The sequence below is a fragment of the Rhineura floridana genome, chromosome 21 (genome assembly GCF_030035675.1).
Source record: "Rhineura floridana isolate rRhiFlo1 chromosome 21, rRhiFlo1.hap2, whole genome shotgun sequence".
In the NCBI taxonomy this organism is placed as follows: Eukaryota; Metazoa; Chordata; class Lepidosauria; order Squamata; family Rhineuridae; genus Rhineura; species Rhineura floridana.
The window spans coordinates 3,868,579-3,886,530 of record NC_084500.1 but is presented as its reverse complement, the minus strand read 5'-3'; the positions used below and the strand labels follow the sequence as shown (position 1 = coordinate 3,886,530).

At 46.6% G+C, this 17,952-nt stretch overlaps 1 protein-coding gene across 6 annotated transcripts in view; it reads right to left on the bottom strand.

Moving 5' to 3' along the window:
* The window catches only part of CAMKK1 (calcium/calmodulin dependent protein kinase kinase 1), a 117,028-nt gene that overhangs the window by 17,591 nt on the left and 81,485 nt on the right, over positions 1-17,952 (bottom strand). For 5 of the 6 annotated variants that reach the window (XR_009759875.1, XR_009759874.1, XM_061605185.1 and 2 more), the window contains exons 10-15: positions 12,143-12,342; positions 11,131-11,184; positions 10,515-10,588; positions 5,507-5,594; positions 3,656-3,784; positions 2,825-2,928 (exon numbers count right to left, since the gene is read on the bottom strand). Coding sequence is in view for 4 of the 6 variants with exons in the window: in XM_061605185.1 (XP_061461169.1) it covers positions 2,825-2,928; positions 3,656-3,784; positions 5,507-5,594; positions 10,515-10,588; positions 11,131-11,184; positions 12,143-12,342 (649 nt within the window). In the remaining 2 variants the exon portion in view is untranslated. Of the gene's footprint in view, positions 1-2,824; positions 2,929-3,655; positions 3,785-5,506; positions 5,595-9,697; positions 9,851-10,514; positions 10,589-11,130; positions 11,185-12,142; positions 12,343-17,952 lie in introns of those variants that run through there. The other variant, XM_061605188.1, reaches the window with a different exon arrangement.

The following is a 17,952-nucleotide window of genomic DNA, read 5'->3' as shown; positions in this document are numbered from 1 at the left end:
TATTTTCCTTTCACTTCTGCATATCCAGTGGAGAAACCCATACGGAGGACAAGATTAGCATCAACCCAAGAACCATGGATAATTGGTTCTGCGTTATCATTTCAGTATTCTCTACTTTCTTTGCACATAAATAAAAGCAAAAAAAAAAACCCAACAACCCTTAATTGCAAGAATATGCAAATGAAACTAGAAAACCTCTTGATTCCCTCCTAAAGAGAAAGAATGCAAATTGTTTTGCTATTTCCAGCTTTCTGAAAATGAGAAATCCATTTTCGGGAAATGACGATTTGCCACAGGGTGTCGAAAAGCAACTCCATCTGTCCATAGTTGTAATGTGAAATGAGAAAACATGAATCCTGACAGGCACAGAACCAACATACAATTCTGTTTGGGGATAAGGAGGAGGGAAGATGCCAATTACTTTCTCTAAGGTAACTAATTGAACAAATTGATGGTGAAATTGGAAAGGTTTCCTAATTGCCTTTCCTTCTTCATTTTCTTTTAGAGAAACACGAACCCTATTCTCTTTCCTCCAACTGGAAAGCGAACACTAAATTACAGTTGCTCATTCCCCAAACTTCAAAGTCTGTGCAGCCAAAGCTTAGAGCCAAGAGTGGCGACTGGGGGCGCAGCTGGCTGTTTAAACATTATTTTATTTGAAGTGCATCGCCATTAGGACACAGTTTTCTGCTTGCTAAAATGAGACTTTTCAAAGCTTTTCCGTCCAGCTTTGAATATTCAGGCACATTCAGGCAAATCAGCGTGACGAACAACATGGTTGCAGTGTTGTTGATGTTCCATTTCCCCGGCCTTCAGGAGGTCTCCCACCTTCAAAGAACTCTTCCCCTATTCCCTTGTTGCTCCTTAGCTTGGAAGGTCCACCTGGAGCTCCACAGATCTCAGGGGCGGGGAACCCATCCTCTTTCCCTCTCTCTCGGACACCCCCCTCTCCCATCCTCTTTCCCTCTCTCTCTCGGACACCCCCCTCTCCCATCCTCTTTCCCTCTCAGATACCCCCCTCTCCCATCCTCTTTCCCCCCCCTCTCTCGGACAGCCCCTCTCTCCCATCCTCTTTCCCTCTCTGTCTCTCGGACACCCCCTCTCTCCCATCCTTTTTCACTCTCTGTCTCTCGGACACCCCCTCTCTCCCATCCTCTTTCTCCCTCTCTCACAGACACCCCTTCTCCCCCATCCTCTTCCCCCCCTCTTTCAGACACCCCTCTCTCCTATCCTCTTTCCTTCTCTCTCTCGGACACCCCCTCTCTCCCATCCTCTTTTCCCCCCTCTCTATCAGACACCCCCTCTCTCCCATTCTCTTTCCCCCCTCTCTCGGACACCCCCTCTCTCCCATCCTCTTTCCCTCTGTCTCTCAGACACCCCTTCTCCCATCCTCTTTCCCTCTCTGTCTCTCGGACACCCCATCTCTCCCATCCTCTTTCCCTCTCTGTCTCTCGGACACCCCATCTCTCCCATCCTCTTTCCCTCTCTCTCTCGGACACCCCCCTCCCATCCTCTTCCCCCCCCTCTCTCTCTCGGACATGCCCTCTCTCCCATCTTCCCCCCCCTCTCTCGGACACCCCCTCTCTCCCTCTTTCTCTTTCGGACACCCCTCAACTCTCTTTCCCCCCCTCTCTCTCCTTTCCTCACTCAGGCTGCCAGGGAAGGCACAGAATGCTGTTAGGCACAAGTCAAACTAATCGCTTGCAGGGGTCTTTTGAAATTAGGCCAAGGGCCACAGGTTGCCCACACGTGTCCTAGAGGCAAGGACCTGCTTTCTCACTTAGTGACCCTTTGTCAAGCTCCATCGCCACAGATGGGAGTTACATAAATAAATTACAAAACAAATAATTTAACCATCCCTCTTCCCAGGGAACTCTGGGCATTGTAGCTCTGTGAGGGAACAGGAGTCTCCTAACAATGCTCAGCGCCCTTAAACTACAGTCCCCAGGATTCTTTGGCGGAAGCCATGACTGTTTCAAGTGCTATAATACTGCTTTACATGTATAGTGCGGGTGTGGCCTTATAGAAACAAACATTACACTTCTTTAAGCATAAAAACAAGAGTAAAAAAACACCTGCAATGCTCACAACCCACCCCACTAAAAAGATAAGCAGCAGAAAGGGATGCAAACATACTTAATACCCTCCAAATGAAGCCCAAAAGCCAGACTGAGTAAGGGTTTCCCCTGGCACTTAAAAACCGATAGCGATGATGTCAGACGTGCATCCCTGGGAAGAGCATTCCACAAACGGGAAGCCACCACTAAGAAGGCCTGTTCTCATGTCACCACCCTCTGCACCTCCCTCAGAGGGGGAACACAGAGAAGGGCCTCACGACGAACGCAGGGTTCACGTGGAAAGAGGTGATCCTTGAGATATTGAGGCCCTGGGCCACAGAAGGCTTAAACCAGCACTTTGAATCTGGCCCAGAAACCAACTGGTAAACTATGAAGTTGTGACAGAATTGGTGTGATGTACTCAGACTGTCTTGCCGTAGTCAGCAATCCAAATTCAGCAACCAGCTGCAGTTTCCAAACCATCTTCAAGGGCCGCCCCACATGTAACACATAGCAGTAATCTAACCTTGAGGTTACCACAGCGCAGACAACAGAAGTCAGGCTACCCCTCTCCCAGTACATGTAGAAACCTTGGACATTTGTGCAACTGGAGTGTAGCCTCTTGTACAAAGAGTCACATCTGCTGCCCTTAGTCAGCACCAGCATGCAGCTCCCAGAAGGTTGCAGAATACAGCCCTCAAGACTGGAAAAGGTTCTCCACCTTTGTCACAGACGCAAAGGCTAGAAACGGGCATAAAAGTACATACATTAATAAGTCTCCTGGAGCTGACACAGGTCTTTCCTCTCGCCGGCCCTGGGTTTCAAATGGGTTGCTAAAGGATCGTTTCCTCAACATGGCTTTCACTAAAATCTTTGGAGAACAGGGAAAAAGGAACAAAACAGAAATACAAATGGATTGCAGAGAAGAACATGAAGAAGAAGAACACGCACCTCTCGTCTATTTTTAGGCAGCCTTCCCAAGCACCAGATCTCACTGTTGTGATTGCAGCCTTGTTTTTTTTTTTACAAAAATAAAGGATGAATTAACTTGAAGCGCCTAAAATCGCAACGAAGGTTGTCTAGATTTCACAGTGGAAACGAGGGCATGCTTGGAGTCCAAGCTAAGCCCAGACAACTGCCAAACTATAAAGCTCAATGAGGGGATTTGTTGGGGGTGCCAAACTTTCAGGAGCATTTCCCTTCAGCTGATGACTGCTCTTTTCCCAGTCAGTTCCTCATCTTCCCACTCTTGTTATTTATTTATTACATTTATACACCACCTTTCCCCCAAGGAGCTCGAGGTGGCGTACGTGGCTCTCCCCCTCTCCATTTTATCCTCGCAATGATCCTGTGAGGTAGGCTGAGAGGCCGTGACTGGCCCAAGGTCACCCAGTGAGCTCCATGGCTGAGTGAGGATCTGAACCCTGGTCTCCCAGGTCCCAGTCCAACTCTCCAACCACTACACCACACTTCTCCACATTTCCAAGTCCTCAGGAAAATTAACCCGCATTTAGTGTGAATTAGGCTACTCTGGATGGCTACCTCCCTATTCCTCTCGTTCATGAAGGCTGCAGGCTCATGGCAAGAGGGATACTCACCACAGCAGGCAAACTAGGGATGGTCTTGATAGAGTTCTTCACTTCCTCTTCAGTGACTTCCACTATCGTGCAGTGCTGCTCCTCTAAAGGCAAAGGATCCTCTCCAAACTTGGTCACCCACGGGTGTAACTACGTGGAAAACACAACCAGAGGATATCAGGACTGGGACCAGCTCTACCGTCAGACAAAGTGAGGCAACTGCCTCAGGCAGCTTATGCTGAGGGGCTGCAGCGCTGTGTTGGGGGACAGAGCAGTGTGTGTGCCAGGTGGCTTATCCTGCACCCCCAAAGCTAGAGCTAGCCTAGAAGTAACTGCCTTTTGTACATGGAATGAGGGGGGCAGGCATCATCTTATATAGCCTTTCAAAACTGCACAATGATCAAATCTGCATGGTGGTCCTGAGATTTTTGTCTCTGTTTGGCTACATTTGGATGCCATTTTTGTTAAGACTTTTTGGTAGATATGTATTGCAGAGGAGTGCAAGAATAACTGGTCTGTTAAGACTGGTAGTTGGCAGAATAAAGAAACTGAAGGTTTATTGCTACGGGCAGGTAAAGTCATACATGCTGAAGCAACTATGCGGCTTCTAGTCAGGGAGCCATGACTAACTGAGAACAAAGACAGGAAGAGAAGGGGAGGAGCAAAGCCTACAAAAGCAACAAACACTTTAGAGCTGGAATCAGCTGAGAAATTAATAGATTGCTTTTTAGTCTATCATCCCTGCGCGCACACGTGCACACGCACACAGAGGTTCAGGTCACTTGTAACAATTGTTGGTGCTTTACTTCCAACAATTTCTGTATCAAGATGCCAGACTGAAGCTTTCAAAACTTCACTGATTTTTTGGGTTTCTTAGATTTCAAGAAATGGGTCCTGCACTCTCCGACGATTGAGAAGAGATCCTGGCCCTCCTCTGTGTGACAAGCTTTGAAGCGCTTGAAGAGTGCTATCATATCTCTCCTCAGTCTTCTCCAGGCTAAACATGCCCAGTTCTTTCACTCTCTCCTCATAGGATTTTGTTTCCAGTCCCTTGATCATCCTTAACAGGATGTTTATCAAAACTCAAATACAGTGATACCCAACCTGGGGGCTGTGACCCCCAGGGGGGCCAAGAAGAAATCCAGAGGGGTCCGTGAACAGTAAAGAAATGAATTTTTTTTTTAAAGTCTTCACTCCCTCGACACTGTCTGCTCCCCACTGCCGCTGCAGATGACACCTCCCCCTTGCTCCAAACGAGAGGGGAGGCCTTTCAGGAGCACTAAGGGCAGGCATCTGCCTATAAAATACATGGCAGATGCCAAAGGAGGCTGAGGATGGAGCTACCAGGAAGAAGAGGGGATTACTATCACAGATTCCCGTCTCCTCGCATTGCCGCTGCTGCTGACACTCTTACTCAGAACGAGAGAAGAGGGCTTTTTGTGAAGCAGAAAGAAGCAAGGCTGCAAGGAGAGGCTGTTTCCCCCCTTCCTTCCTGGCAGCCAGCCTGCCTCCCTGGGAGGAGGGAGTCACAAAACCTTTTGAGCTTATAAAGGGGGTCCCGTACTCATAAAGGTTGGGAACCACTGCTCTAACAAATCCTTTAAACTTGATGAGTACTGAGCCTTAATAGCTCAGAGGTAGCAAAATTCTGAGCAAACTAAGGAGTGGCTGCAGCTCAGTGGTCGAGCATCAGTCTGGCACGTACAAGGACCCAGGTTCAGTCCTCAGCATCTCCAGGTAGGACTTATTGAGGCTCCTGCCTGAGACCCTGGAGAGCTGCTGCCAGTCAGTGCAAACAATCTGGAGCTAGATGGGTCAATGGTCTGATCTGGTATGAGGCAACATCCTACGAATGTTCCGCGTCCCACTTACCTTAATTTCAGGGACTGTTATCCTGGTTTCAGGGTGTTTCCCCAGCATCTTCAGGATCAGACCTTTTAACTCCTCACTGACGCAAGGCCTGGTGGAAAGGAAACATAACATACTTGTTGGGACAGAAAAACACAAAAACATTTGGCAACCCTTCTTATTGAGCCACCATCTTAAAGAGTTGCAGCTCTCAGAGTGGCTCCTCTGTCACTCAGGACACATCCCTAAATATGGGGGGAGTCTGACTCCAGGGTTATGGCAGGCACAACCCTCCAGCATTGGGCCACGCGTCTCCAGTACTCGCTCTTGATTTTTTAAAAGGCTGCCACCAGGAACTTCCTGCCACTTGGGGACCCAGGCTGGTGAAACACTTCTTAAAATCCCCAGATAGTTGTAAATGGGTGGGGAAAACCTAAACCAGGGGTTCCCATACTATGGTCCGCGAGCTGCATTCACACTGGCCGCGGCATGTCTGCAAGGAACGGAGCAAGCGGCAGCTGTGAACAGCGGGCACAGCGGGTGCTCGGTCGTTCTTAGAAGCCGGCCGTTTGCCCAGAAGGTGAGTGGCAATGGACTGGAGTGACTGAGGGGTGGGGGGAGGAAGGCACTTGAAAGAAGCGGAGAGGATTTGCAGCAGAGTTAATGGGAGGCTAGAATTAAGATGTTTAATCGGGTGTAGCTGTCCAGGGTCCCAGGGGATCTTAGACCCCTTACTTTTTTGGGAGCAGGGTCCTAGCAGGGTTCCTGGGTCTCCAGCATCCTACAAGCATAACGGGGGAATGTGTTAGCCACAGAGAAGAGTCTTCTAACGTGCTTCCTTGTCCTTCCCTGCTGACTGAAGCCAATCAGAGCGAAAGGTGGAGAGTCAGCCACTGAGAAGACTCTTCTCAATAGCTAACACTCTCCCCTTTCATGCTTATTGGCTCCTAGGGACATCTGTTGTTGTGGCAGAAGGCAAAAACAAGGATCACATTCTCAGCCTACTAGCCAAAAAAAAAAAGGGGGGGAGGGGGATGTGACTGTGAATTTGCTGCTACGCTACTGCGTTTAATCTTGATTCAATTAAAAACCATACAGTATCTAGCACAGTGTATCACGATTGCTCCAACAGGCGGAAAAACCGTTCCGTGCTCCCTCAGCAACTTTCAAGTAGCCCGTGGAGAGGAAAACAGTTTAGGAACCACTGCCCTAAATGGTCCATATTGCAGCAGCTCTTTTAGAGCGTAAAAAAAACCTCGAGGGTTCTTCATCTATGAACTTCAAGGGGGGGGGGAACTAAGTGATGGTGCAGAACAAACAGTTTGCGACCGACTCGTTCCCCGACACCCTTGAGGAAAGAAGCCAGCAAGAGCATCTTAAGAAACAGAAGCGCCTTGGCCTTCACAGCCAGGGCAGAGTTATGTTCAGTGAACAAACAATCCTGCATAACAGCCGTGCGCCGAGGCTCTGGGAGGTCTGAAGTGGAGCCAGGACTAATTTAAGGACATCTCCCTCCCCGCTCTCACCCCCTTGCTGCTTGTCTTCCTGGCTTTATCAAATTAATGGACTTCGGCGTAAACATTGAGTCAACACGCCACCCTCATTGCCTCTGCCTCTCCGCGCACGCTAATGAGGAGCCGAGGCCTTTTGAGATGGAAAGAACAGGTCACCAGGATGTCAAAACAAGCCCGGCAGCAAGAGTTATTGCCGCAGGAGATATTAGAAGGAAAGTGGTTCTTCAGCCCAGCGCAGCCAGCCCCACTAAAAGCTAATCCCTCGCAGATGTGAAGGCTCTCTCGGAAAGCTGACGAATAAAACCCCCAAATATGGTGCTTTGGAGAAGGCGGGGGAAAGAGGATCATGGGAAATGATGACATCGGCTGCCAAAGAAACTTGATCTGTTTCCTCACGCAGCCCCCCCCAGAAAAGTGCAAATATGTCTGGTCCCCCTGCTGTTACGTGGGTCTGTGCTGCCCTTAGGGATGTGAGATGGCAGCAATTTCCGCTCCAACCGGTATTCCTCACAATCGGTGCTGTTTCCTTTTTGCTGCAGTTCGCTGCCCGCCAAATATTAGCTTGTTAGTCTCGCTGCTTGCTGTTTAACATAACTTACATAAAGATAAAGGTAACTTACATTCATTTCAATGCAAAGGAGGGAAAGTCATTGATTTAAGATCCTCAAGCTAGTGGTTAAAGCCCTAAACGACTTAGGTCCCAGATCTCTGATAGGCCACCTCCTTCCCTACAGATCCTCTTGGGTGTTGAGATCAGCAGAGGGGGCCCTTTTGATAGTTCTCCCACCTTCAGAAGCTTGGGAGGTGGCCCAGGAGAGGGCCTTCTCTGTGGCAGCCCATAAGATGAACTCCCTCCCTACCGAGGTGCATTTGGCATCTTCACCACACAGCTTTCAGCGAATGCTGAAGATGCACCTTTTTACCCTGGCCTTTGACCCCCGAGACGTATATTTTTTAAGACCCATCCTATTTTTTGTGGTGGTTGTGCTTTTCAGTTGCTTAAAATGTTTTAATGATGTGTTTTAGAATGGTTGTAACCTGCCCTGGGACCTCTGGGTGAAGGGCAAGTAATAAATTTAAATAATAATAATGATAATCATAATTGCGGATCATTTGCGGACCTAAAACGACAACGGTGTGATCGAATATGTAGTCGCTTGGCTGGTTTCTGTTCCTGACTGCAGACAAACATTCAAACTGTTTCCATTTTCACTGGACTTCACAGGACGGCTACGTTTCAAGTCTCATATTGTTTCGGAAAGTGCGAATTTGACAGATTCAGCTTGAAATGCAAATGGAATTGAATTCCTCCCCCGTCCCTATTTATAACACCACACAGTAAGAAGCCCACGGTAGAGGGAAGAGGGGCCTTAGTGAAGACACACTGCTTTCCTTGGGAGCATCTCTCCCCAAAAAATGTTCTCCACCCACCAAGCAGTGCTATATCATCTTTTCATTTCAATCAGAAATGAAGGATTCATTCATGTAAGTAGGTCAGGCATTCTTTGCCTTGGTTCAAGGGCCGAGCTGGGAGAATCGCAGCTTCAAGCATCTCATCAAAATGCAGTTTGCGGATAGGTTAGCCAGGGGACAATGACTCTTTCTGTGAAAGCTGCCAGATGGGGATAGGCAACCTTTTTGTCCTGCTGGGGGCTGCAATCGGGGTGGAGCCACCCCTTTCCTCTCTCTTTCTGCCAGCCTGAGTCTCTCCCTCCAACTCTGTCTCTATCACCCCCTATTTTACCTCCTCTGTCCTCCTCCCCTCCCAGAAGGCTGCTGGGAGAGGGACCAGATCACTCTTGGTAGAGGTCTGAGCTGGCCGCCTGCAGAGGGTTTCCCACCCCTCCTTCCATTGCTCCATCCGGCTTTTCTCAGTCGTTGAAAGAATAAAGAAACTCAAGGTTTATTACTATAAAGACGCCCTACATGCTGAAGCAGTCATGCGGCTTCCATTTCAGGAGCCGTCACTAACTAACTGAGAACGAAACCAGGAAGAGAAGGGAAGGAGCAAAGCCTGCAAAAACAACAAACCCTTTTAGAGGAGGAATCAGCAGAGGGACGAATAAATTGCCTTTTCTGTCTATTGCCCCCCCCACTGGTGGTTCAGTTCACATGTAACATGTGTTGGAGCTTTATGCCCAATCTGCCCCTCCTGTCCTCCTTCTCTCCCTCTTGAGAGCACATGTCTGCATGAAATTAGGTCAAGGGCCACATGAAATAATGAAAACCTTGAGCTGCGGTTTACTCACCCGTGCTCTATGTAAAGTTTTAGAGATGCCAGCCACAGATGACAGTGTGTGTCTGTGAGCATATGCAGATATACATGTTTGCAGGTTGCATCCAGTGCTAGTTCTACTCTGAGTAGACCCACTGAAGTTGATAGCCATGATTAACTGTGGTTTATTGCTTTTAGTAGCTCCAGTCTGAGTAGAACTATATAACCCAATGAATATGTTCCCTCTCTTTTTGTAATTAAAAGAAAAGGGGGGGAACATACACACATTCCTGGCTGCCACCAAAAATCCCTTCTCACCCACTCTGAGGAATGCAAAAGAGTTTGGAAGACTGTATCTCAAGCTTAAAAGACTAGCACTCGATGGACCAATGGTTTCATTTGGCATAAAGTAGGTGCCAATATTCCTATTTAAATTAGTCTTTTATTCGGAACAGTGTGGACTAAACTCTTATTTTTTTAGGCAGGGGCATATCCAGAGTCTTAGGGGGTCTTAGACGCCTTCCTTTTTTGGGAGACAGGTCCCAGCAGGGTCCCTATGCGTCCTGTGAGCCAATCAGCATGAAAGGGGAATGTGTCAGCCACTGAGAAGAGTCTTCTAACTTCCTTCCTTGTCGCTTCCTGCTGATTGGAACCAGTCACAGTAAAAGGAGTTCCTAATAGTCCCCACTTCAAAAAGCCAAGTTGTGGCAAGTGAGAATTCTGTAACTGCAGAATAAGAGACAGTGAATCCTGGTGGCAGCATCCCTTCTACATCATCAGGCAGTTTGGTAGCAAGAGATAAACTGAAGCCACTAGGTCATAGTCCCATTCCGCCCAGGGCCTCAGAAGACGCTACAGTTAGAGATCTTAAATACTCCTGAGAGGCCAAAGAGAGGCATCCTCTGGGTCAGAGTGAGGGGAGGTGACTGAGCAGGCTGCAATGGCAAGGGGGAGAGGCAGGTTCAGGGGAGCTGTTGTCAGTAGGTCCCCTGCTGGGGTGGGGTGTACAACCATGCCAACCCTTGACACCCACCCTGCCCTTGAGGAACAAAGTCTGCACCAAGTGATGGAAGGTGAGAATGCAACCTTCTTGGTGAAGAACCGCAGAAGAGCCCAGCCGCTGCGTCAGGCCAAAGGTGGCCCACCTAGTCCAGCATCCTGTTCTCGCAAGACCAACCAGATGCCCCAATGGGAAGCCTGCAAGCAGGTCCTGAGCGCAACGGCAACACCCTCCCCAGCGCCTGAGACTCTGAAGCGTTCCAGAGTCATCCGTAGCAAACTGCGATCTGTAAAGTTTACTTACTCTTCTGGAAATTCCACCGGCTTGTTCTTGATCTTGTTGTGAAGCACCAGGATAAATTCATCAATGAAAGGACACTGCAAATAAACCAAAGGTGTTTGTGCCTTTGGGAATCCTCTGCTGGAGGGAGCATTCAAAGCTTGAGGCTCTGTTTACCCTACAAACTTCAAAGCTCCTCTAACCATCTTGACGTCCCCGCCACAAAAAGGCTAGAGAATTCCTACAGAGGGAAACTCTTCCTGCATTATGCTTTTCCATTGTACACGTAAATGCTGCCTTACTTCTCTATTATGAGTCTGACTGAGATTGGCTTCAGATCCCCTACTCAACATCCCATCATTGTTTGAAGCACAGCCAGAGAGCCTTAGGAACAGGGCCTTTTCTGCACTGGTGCCTACAAAGTGAAATGAGAGATCTCCTACACCTCTTCTAGTGTTTAGAGGGGCTTTTAAGATCATTCTGTTTCAGCAGGTTTTTGCTGCTTGATTTCCACTGCATCTGAACTTTTAATTTTAACTGTTCCCGTGTGTCTGGGACAATAGCCGTCCGCACACAATTTTAACAGCTTACCCTCCTCCCCACAACAACAAAACCTGTTGCCATTCTACAGACATCTTACCTTTCCATACACAAAGCAAAAGAGAGTGATCCCCATGGCCCAGACGTCTAGTGCCTGAAAAGAAGCAAGCACATTTTAAAAATTAGATACCCAAGGGGAGGGCCCTGCAACAAAATATTGCTGCGTGGAGTGCTCCTCTGCAGGACACTCCATTCCATCAGCTCCCATCCCCCTGGTTACAGCCAGTCAGCATTCTGTGACTCACCCACTGTGATGTTTTCCCCCCTAATTTCTTTTTGTACTTCTCCAAACCTTGAGGTTTCCCGAGGCTTTACCACCCACTCTCTCTTGTGCACCAATGGTGCCATTTTGACTGCATTGCCAACGGCACTCTCCTCTGAACACTGGAACTAGAAGGAGAGCCACTGCCCATCTGTGTAGACAATGTTAAGCTAGATGAACCAATGGTCTCAGTTGAAGGCAGTTTCCCATGTTCCTGTGGGGTTAGGGAGGTGTGCATGCAGGTATGGGTTGCATTCAATGCAGAGTATCCCAACTGAAATGAATGAACCTAAATCAGTCATCTATTAACTTCAATGGATCTACTCTGAGTAGGACTAGTGTTGAATACCACCCTGTATATCTTCACATAGCTTCAGGGGTCCAAACACGTCATACTTTTTTTTGGTAATATGTTTTATAATATTTTGTTCAGCACTTTGGAGGCCTTTTGGCCAAAAAATTGTATATAAATAAACTATAATAATAATAATAATAATAATAATAATACCACCAGTGGAAGCTGGTGGTTCCAGTGTCAGTAAATCCACTCCGAGTTTTCGTCCAAACTTTCAAGGAGCTATCCAAGGTGCTGAACCTATTTTGAGGGCAGCTTCTCCAAAGTCCAGACTAAAACCGGGAGCGGATAAACTGCCTCACGAGCATCGGAGCCACCAGTCTCCACCAGTTCATACGTTTCTTATTCCTTTTGCCGCCTTCCGCTTACTCCTCCTGGGCTGTTAGCTCCCTCCACTGCACAAATGGGGTCCATGCCACATAAACAGAGCCCTACCTTCCCACTGAAGCTCTTCCCGGAATCAGAGAGAGCCTCAGGGGCCATGAAGGCAGGCGTGCCGGCGGTGCTGGAGAGCTGGGCGTCGTTGCCCTCAAACTGATTGCTCACTCCAAAATCGGCTATCTTGACGTGCCCGTCGTCCCCCAGGAGCAAGTTGGATGGTTTGATGTCTCGGTGGATGATCTTCTGGTAATGCACTGAGGAGCCGAGAGAAACACCCCGATCACCGAGAGGGATCCAACAGATGGCATACTTCAGGAATTCTCCTGATCTGATCCTTTCAGCCGCAGGTTCAATTCCTGGCATCTCCAGGTAGGTCCGGGAGAGGCCTTTGCCGGAACCCCCAGAGAACCACTGCTAGTATGGATGGAAGGATCTGTCAATTGGGGTTCTCTCAGTTTCACATTTTAGTGCTCCCCATTTCTGCAGCAATTTGTAATTTTTTTTAAAAAAAAATCCTCATGAACATCCTTCAGCATTTTAGTGTGAATTTCTCCTGAAAAACACATTTTTGACTAAGGTACATTTGCAAGCAATTTGGTATGATGAATTTTCATGCAGACTTTTCTCATTTTCACGCACGCTTTTCCCTAGTACAAGGACAGAGAACTTTTAGCCCTCCAGATGTTGCTGAACTACAACTTCCCAGTGGCCAGGGATGATGGAAGTTGTAGTGCAGCAACATCTGGAGGGCCAAAAATTCCCCACACCTGACCTAACATTATGCATTTTTGTAAGCATTCTTTGGTTGCAGAATCGCATTGCAGAATTTGGAGAAGGGCGAATTCCAAAGGATCGCTGTGTTTTGGTTCTCATACTGTTTCAGAAAGCAGGACTCAGCTGAAAGTCAAGAAGACTAAAGTAATGACAACAGAAGATTGATGTAACTTAAAAGTTGACAACGAGGACTTTGAACTTGTCAAGGATTATCAATATCTTGGCACAGTCATTAACCAAAATGGAGATAACAGTCAAGAAATCAGAAGAAGGCTAGGACTGGGGAGGACAGCTGTGAGAGAACTAGAAAAGGTCCTCAAATGCAAAGATGTATCACTGAACACTAAAGTCAGGATCATTCAGATCATGGTATTCCCGATCTCTATGTATGGATGTGAAAGCTGGACAGTGAAAAAAGCGGGTAAGAGAAAAATCAAATCATTTGAAATGTGGTGCTGGAGGAGAGCTTTGCACACACCATGGACTGCGAAAAAGACAAATAATTAGGAGTGTTAGAACAAATTAAACCAGAACTATCACTAGAAGTTAAAGTAATGAAACTGAGGTTATCATACTTTGGACACATAATGAGAAGACGTGATTCACTAGAAAAGACATAATGCTGGGAAAAACAGAAGGCCAAAGAAGAGATGGATTGATTCCATAAAGGAAGCCACAGACCTGAATTTACAAGATCTGATCAGGGTGGTTTATAAACAGATGCTATTGGAGATTGCTGATTCATACGGTCGCCACAAGTCGTAATTGACTTGAAGACACAACAACATTGTTTCAGAAAGTGCACATTTGATTGATTCGGCTTTAAATGTGAACTGAATTGAATGTCTCCCCAACCCCTAGCAGATCCACTTCCTCCACATTTAACTTTATACACTTTACTTGCCCTTTTTTCCAAACTAAAAAGCCCAGATGGAACGTTTCCTCCTTTGCTCATCGCTCATGTTAATAAAAAACGTAAGAGCCATGCTCAATCAGACCAGAGGCCCATCTAGTCCAGCATCCTATAGTCACAGAGGCCAACCAGATGCCTCTTGGGAAGCCTGTAAGCAGGACCTGAGTGCAACAGCACTCTTTCCACTTGTGAGTCACGGCAACCAGCTCTTTTCTGAACCTTTATCCAGCTCTACAATACCCTTTCTGAGATGCTACAACCAGAACTGAGCACAGTACTCCAAGTGCGGTCGTGCCACAAGTTAAGATAATATCAGCTTCAAACTAAGACTCTGAGCTTTTTGACATAGCAGATATAAAGAGTTTGAACTCCCAAGTCAAGCTGTTTTGCATGCCTATTTTCTTGCAGCAAAAAAAGATTCAGCACACGGATGTGATCTACATCTCTAATGCGCCAGGAGAGCCGATGCAGTGACTGGTCCAACAGTCCATTTGCACAGGCAGAGAGATTGAGGAAAGGAGTGCGCAAATTGCCAGCCAGCACACGGAGGCTGTTAACAGGGCGATGTGAGCAGACGGGAGGGGCACATCAAAGGAAGAAATAAATCTAATAATTAAAGGCTCCTATCTGTGGCGTAGAGTGGTAAGCGGCGGTAACGCAGCTGAAGCTCTGCTCACGGCCGGAATTTGATTCCAACGGAAGAAGGAAGTCGAATCTCCGGTAAAAGGGTTCGAGGTCCACTCAGCCTTCCATCCATCCGAAAAATGAGTACCCGGCATATGCTGGGGGGTAAAGAAAGGCCGGGGATGGAACTGGCAATCCCACCCCATATATATGGTCTGCCTAGTAAATGTCGCAAGACGTCACCCTAAGAGTCGGAAACGACTCGCACTACAAGTGCGGGACACCTTTACTTGAAGGAACTTTGCATGTTCAGTCTGGTGAAGAGAAGGCTGAGGGGTGACATGATTGCACTCTTTAAGTACCTGACGGGCTGTCACACAGAGGAGGGTACAGATTTGTTCGCTGCTGCCCCAGAGGGTAGGACTAGGTCTAATGGTTTTAAGTTGCAGGAGCGTAGATTCAGATTGGACATTAGAAGGAACTTCTTGACAGTAAGGGCAGTTTGGCAATGGAACCGACTGCCTAGGGAGGTGGTGGGATCCCCTTTGCTGGATGTCTTCAAGCAGAGGCTGGACAGCTATCTGCGGGAGATGCTCTAGCTGTGGATTTCCTGCTGTGAGCAGGGGGTTGGACTCGATGGCCTACAAGGCCCCTTCCAACTCTATGATTCTACCTTTTTTTATCATGTCATCAATGAAAACAATTCATTTAGGGACACTTGAGAAATCCCATCTTTGTGGATTCCTCCACGGAATGACTTGATTCGTACCTCTCAGTTTCTTGTGTGTAGCTCAGACCCACTTAGCGGCCCACGGGATTTTGCACTCCTCCGAATGAAGCAGGTTAAGCGTTATCAAAACATGTATTTAAAGACGTATTTTGGGAGAAGACAACATTGAAATGGGGCTTTCAAATAAACATCTCAAACGTGTTGAGAGGATTTTTGAAAACTGACACAGAAACTGAACTGTGAGAAAACGGCACAGACCAGAGACAGATTCACCTGTTCATAAATTCAGCTTCCAAATGGCCCAGAATGCCTTGGGGCTGGAGTGACGCTACATCACCTTGCTCCCAAGGCATTCTGGGAAGTATGCCTGGCACAAAGGGGTAGGAGGCTCTCTCCTAGGGATGGAAGGGTCAGTCCCTTTCGGTTCTCAGTTTTCCAATTTGAAATTCTGTTCCACAGCAATTTGCAAATTTAAAAAAACACAAATCCTCATGAAAATTCTTTAGCATTTTGGTGCTAAGCTCTCCTAATAAAACATAACAAGAACTAGGGCTTCTCGGTGGTGGCCCCTGAATTGTGGAATAGTCTCCCCGATGAGGTGCGCTTGGCGCCAACTTTGCTATCTTTTCGGCGCCAAGTTAAAACCTTCCTCTTTTCTAAGGCATTTTAATCTAGCTTTAATTTTAATTTAGTTTTTAAATTTGCTATAACTGATTTTAGATTTTTCATTTTCTTATATGTGTTCTTGTTGTATTATTATGGGTTTTTATTGTATGTATCTGTATTTTTGCTGTACACCGCCCAGAGAGCTATGCTAGTCGGGCGGTATAAAAATCTAACAAATAAATAAAAATAAATAAATTTACATAAAGCTTTTTTTAAAAAAAGATGTTATGTTTTACTATGCTTTAAAAGAAGTTCCAATATATTTTAATGTCTGTTTTTAAGATGTTTTAGTGTTTTTGCTTGCCGTTCTGGGCAGAAGGATGGGATATAAATTTAATAAATAATAAATTTTTATATGCAGTTTTGACTAATGAACACACTTTGGCAAGCAATGCCTCCTAATATAATGCTCAGAGGATGATAACAAGAACTAGAGCCTTCTCAGTGGTGGCCCCCGAACTGTGGAATAGTCTTCCCGACGAGGTGTGCTTGGCGCCGACGTTGCTATCTTTTCGGCACCAAGTTAAAACCTTCCTCTTTTCTCAGGCATTTTAGTCTATTTTAGTCTTTTAAATATGTTTAACTGATTTTAGATTTGTGGATGCCTACATACATGTTCCTTGCACTGAATTATTGGATTTTACTGTGTATATTTATATTCCTCTGTTGTACACCGCCCAGAGAGCTATGCTAGTCGGGCGGTATAGAAATTCAACAAATAAATAAATAAATGCATTTTTGAAAGTTATTTTCCACCATGCATTCATATGTATACACAATTTCCCCTTACACATGCATTTTTGTAAACACTTGTTGGAGAACCGCATCACAAAATTTGGATAAGTGTGAGTTTCGAAGGATGGCTGAATTTCGGCTCTTGTCTTGTTTCGGAACGTGCCAATTCGAGAGATTCCCCTTTAAATGCGAACTGAATCAAATTTCTCCTGCACTCCTACTCTCTTCACCATTTCCCATCAGCCTCCCTGAAGGTAAGAGGCAACCCCAGCCCACCAAAAGAGATTTTACTCCCCTTCAAGGCAGTAGTGGAAAATCAGCCCTCGGTTTTTGCAGGCGGTGTGAGTGAGGCTGGAAGAACATTGTCAGGAAACTGGGAAGGGGGACGTTTGGCCCAGCCTTCATTTGGATTTGCATTGGTCAGGTTCCCAATGAGCAGACACCGAAGACAGGATGAGTCAGGGCTTCTGCTGGGAGCCAATTCAAAGAGCTGCTGTTGCAGAAGGATCTGCTAACAAATGGGCTCCCTAGTTGGTTATGACAGGTAATCATTACAAGCGTGACAGAGAGTTCAGCTCCTCGCTTCAGACACAGTCCCGGTACGTGCGATGGTTCCCTGATGTGGCTGCTATCAAAGTTTCCCAGGGGGAAAAAAAAATCAACATATTTTCCCATCATAATGAAAACATGTAGAGTTATTATTTACTATGGGACCTCTTTTCCCCCTCTCTTCCCATCGTCTGGGCTATGAGTGGGTTGGGATGGAAGGATCTGTCAATTTCAGTTCTCTCAATTTCTCCTTTTTCCAATCTTAAAGTCAGTTCTCCACATTTCTGCAGCAATTTGCTTTTTAAAAAAAAAAAATCCTCATGAAAATTCTTCAGCACTTTAGCGGGAATTTCACCAAAGAAACACATTTCCGTATGCGGTTGTGACGAATGGATACATTTTTGCAAGCCTCCTAATATAATGCATTTGTGTCCAGTACGTTATTTTTACGAAGATATTCATTTTTATGCACACTTGGAGGCGCAGTTTTGTAAACCTTGTTTGGTTGGAGAACTGCATCACAAAAAGTGTGAATTGCTGTGTTTCGGTCCGATCAAATCCTATGTGTGGAAATACTTTTCAAAACATGCAGAGGATAAGTACGTAGTGGTGTGTTCTAAATGCCTAATGAAAGTTAGGCTTAGGAGGCAAGGAACTCATGTTGGCACCTTGGCAATGTGCAGACATTTCAAGATCCATCATCCACTGCTTGTCCCTGGCACTGAAAGCAACACAGGTCGAAAGAAAGGGGGTCTCCAAAGTCAAATGGAGTGTTATAAAAAAGGGACTGTTGGCCATGTGGAGAAACAGAGCAAGGCATCCTCCATAAGCAACCTCAGCCAAGGTGAGAAAACCACTCCACAACATGCACAG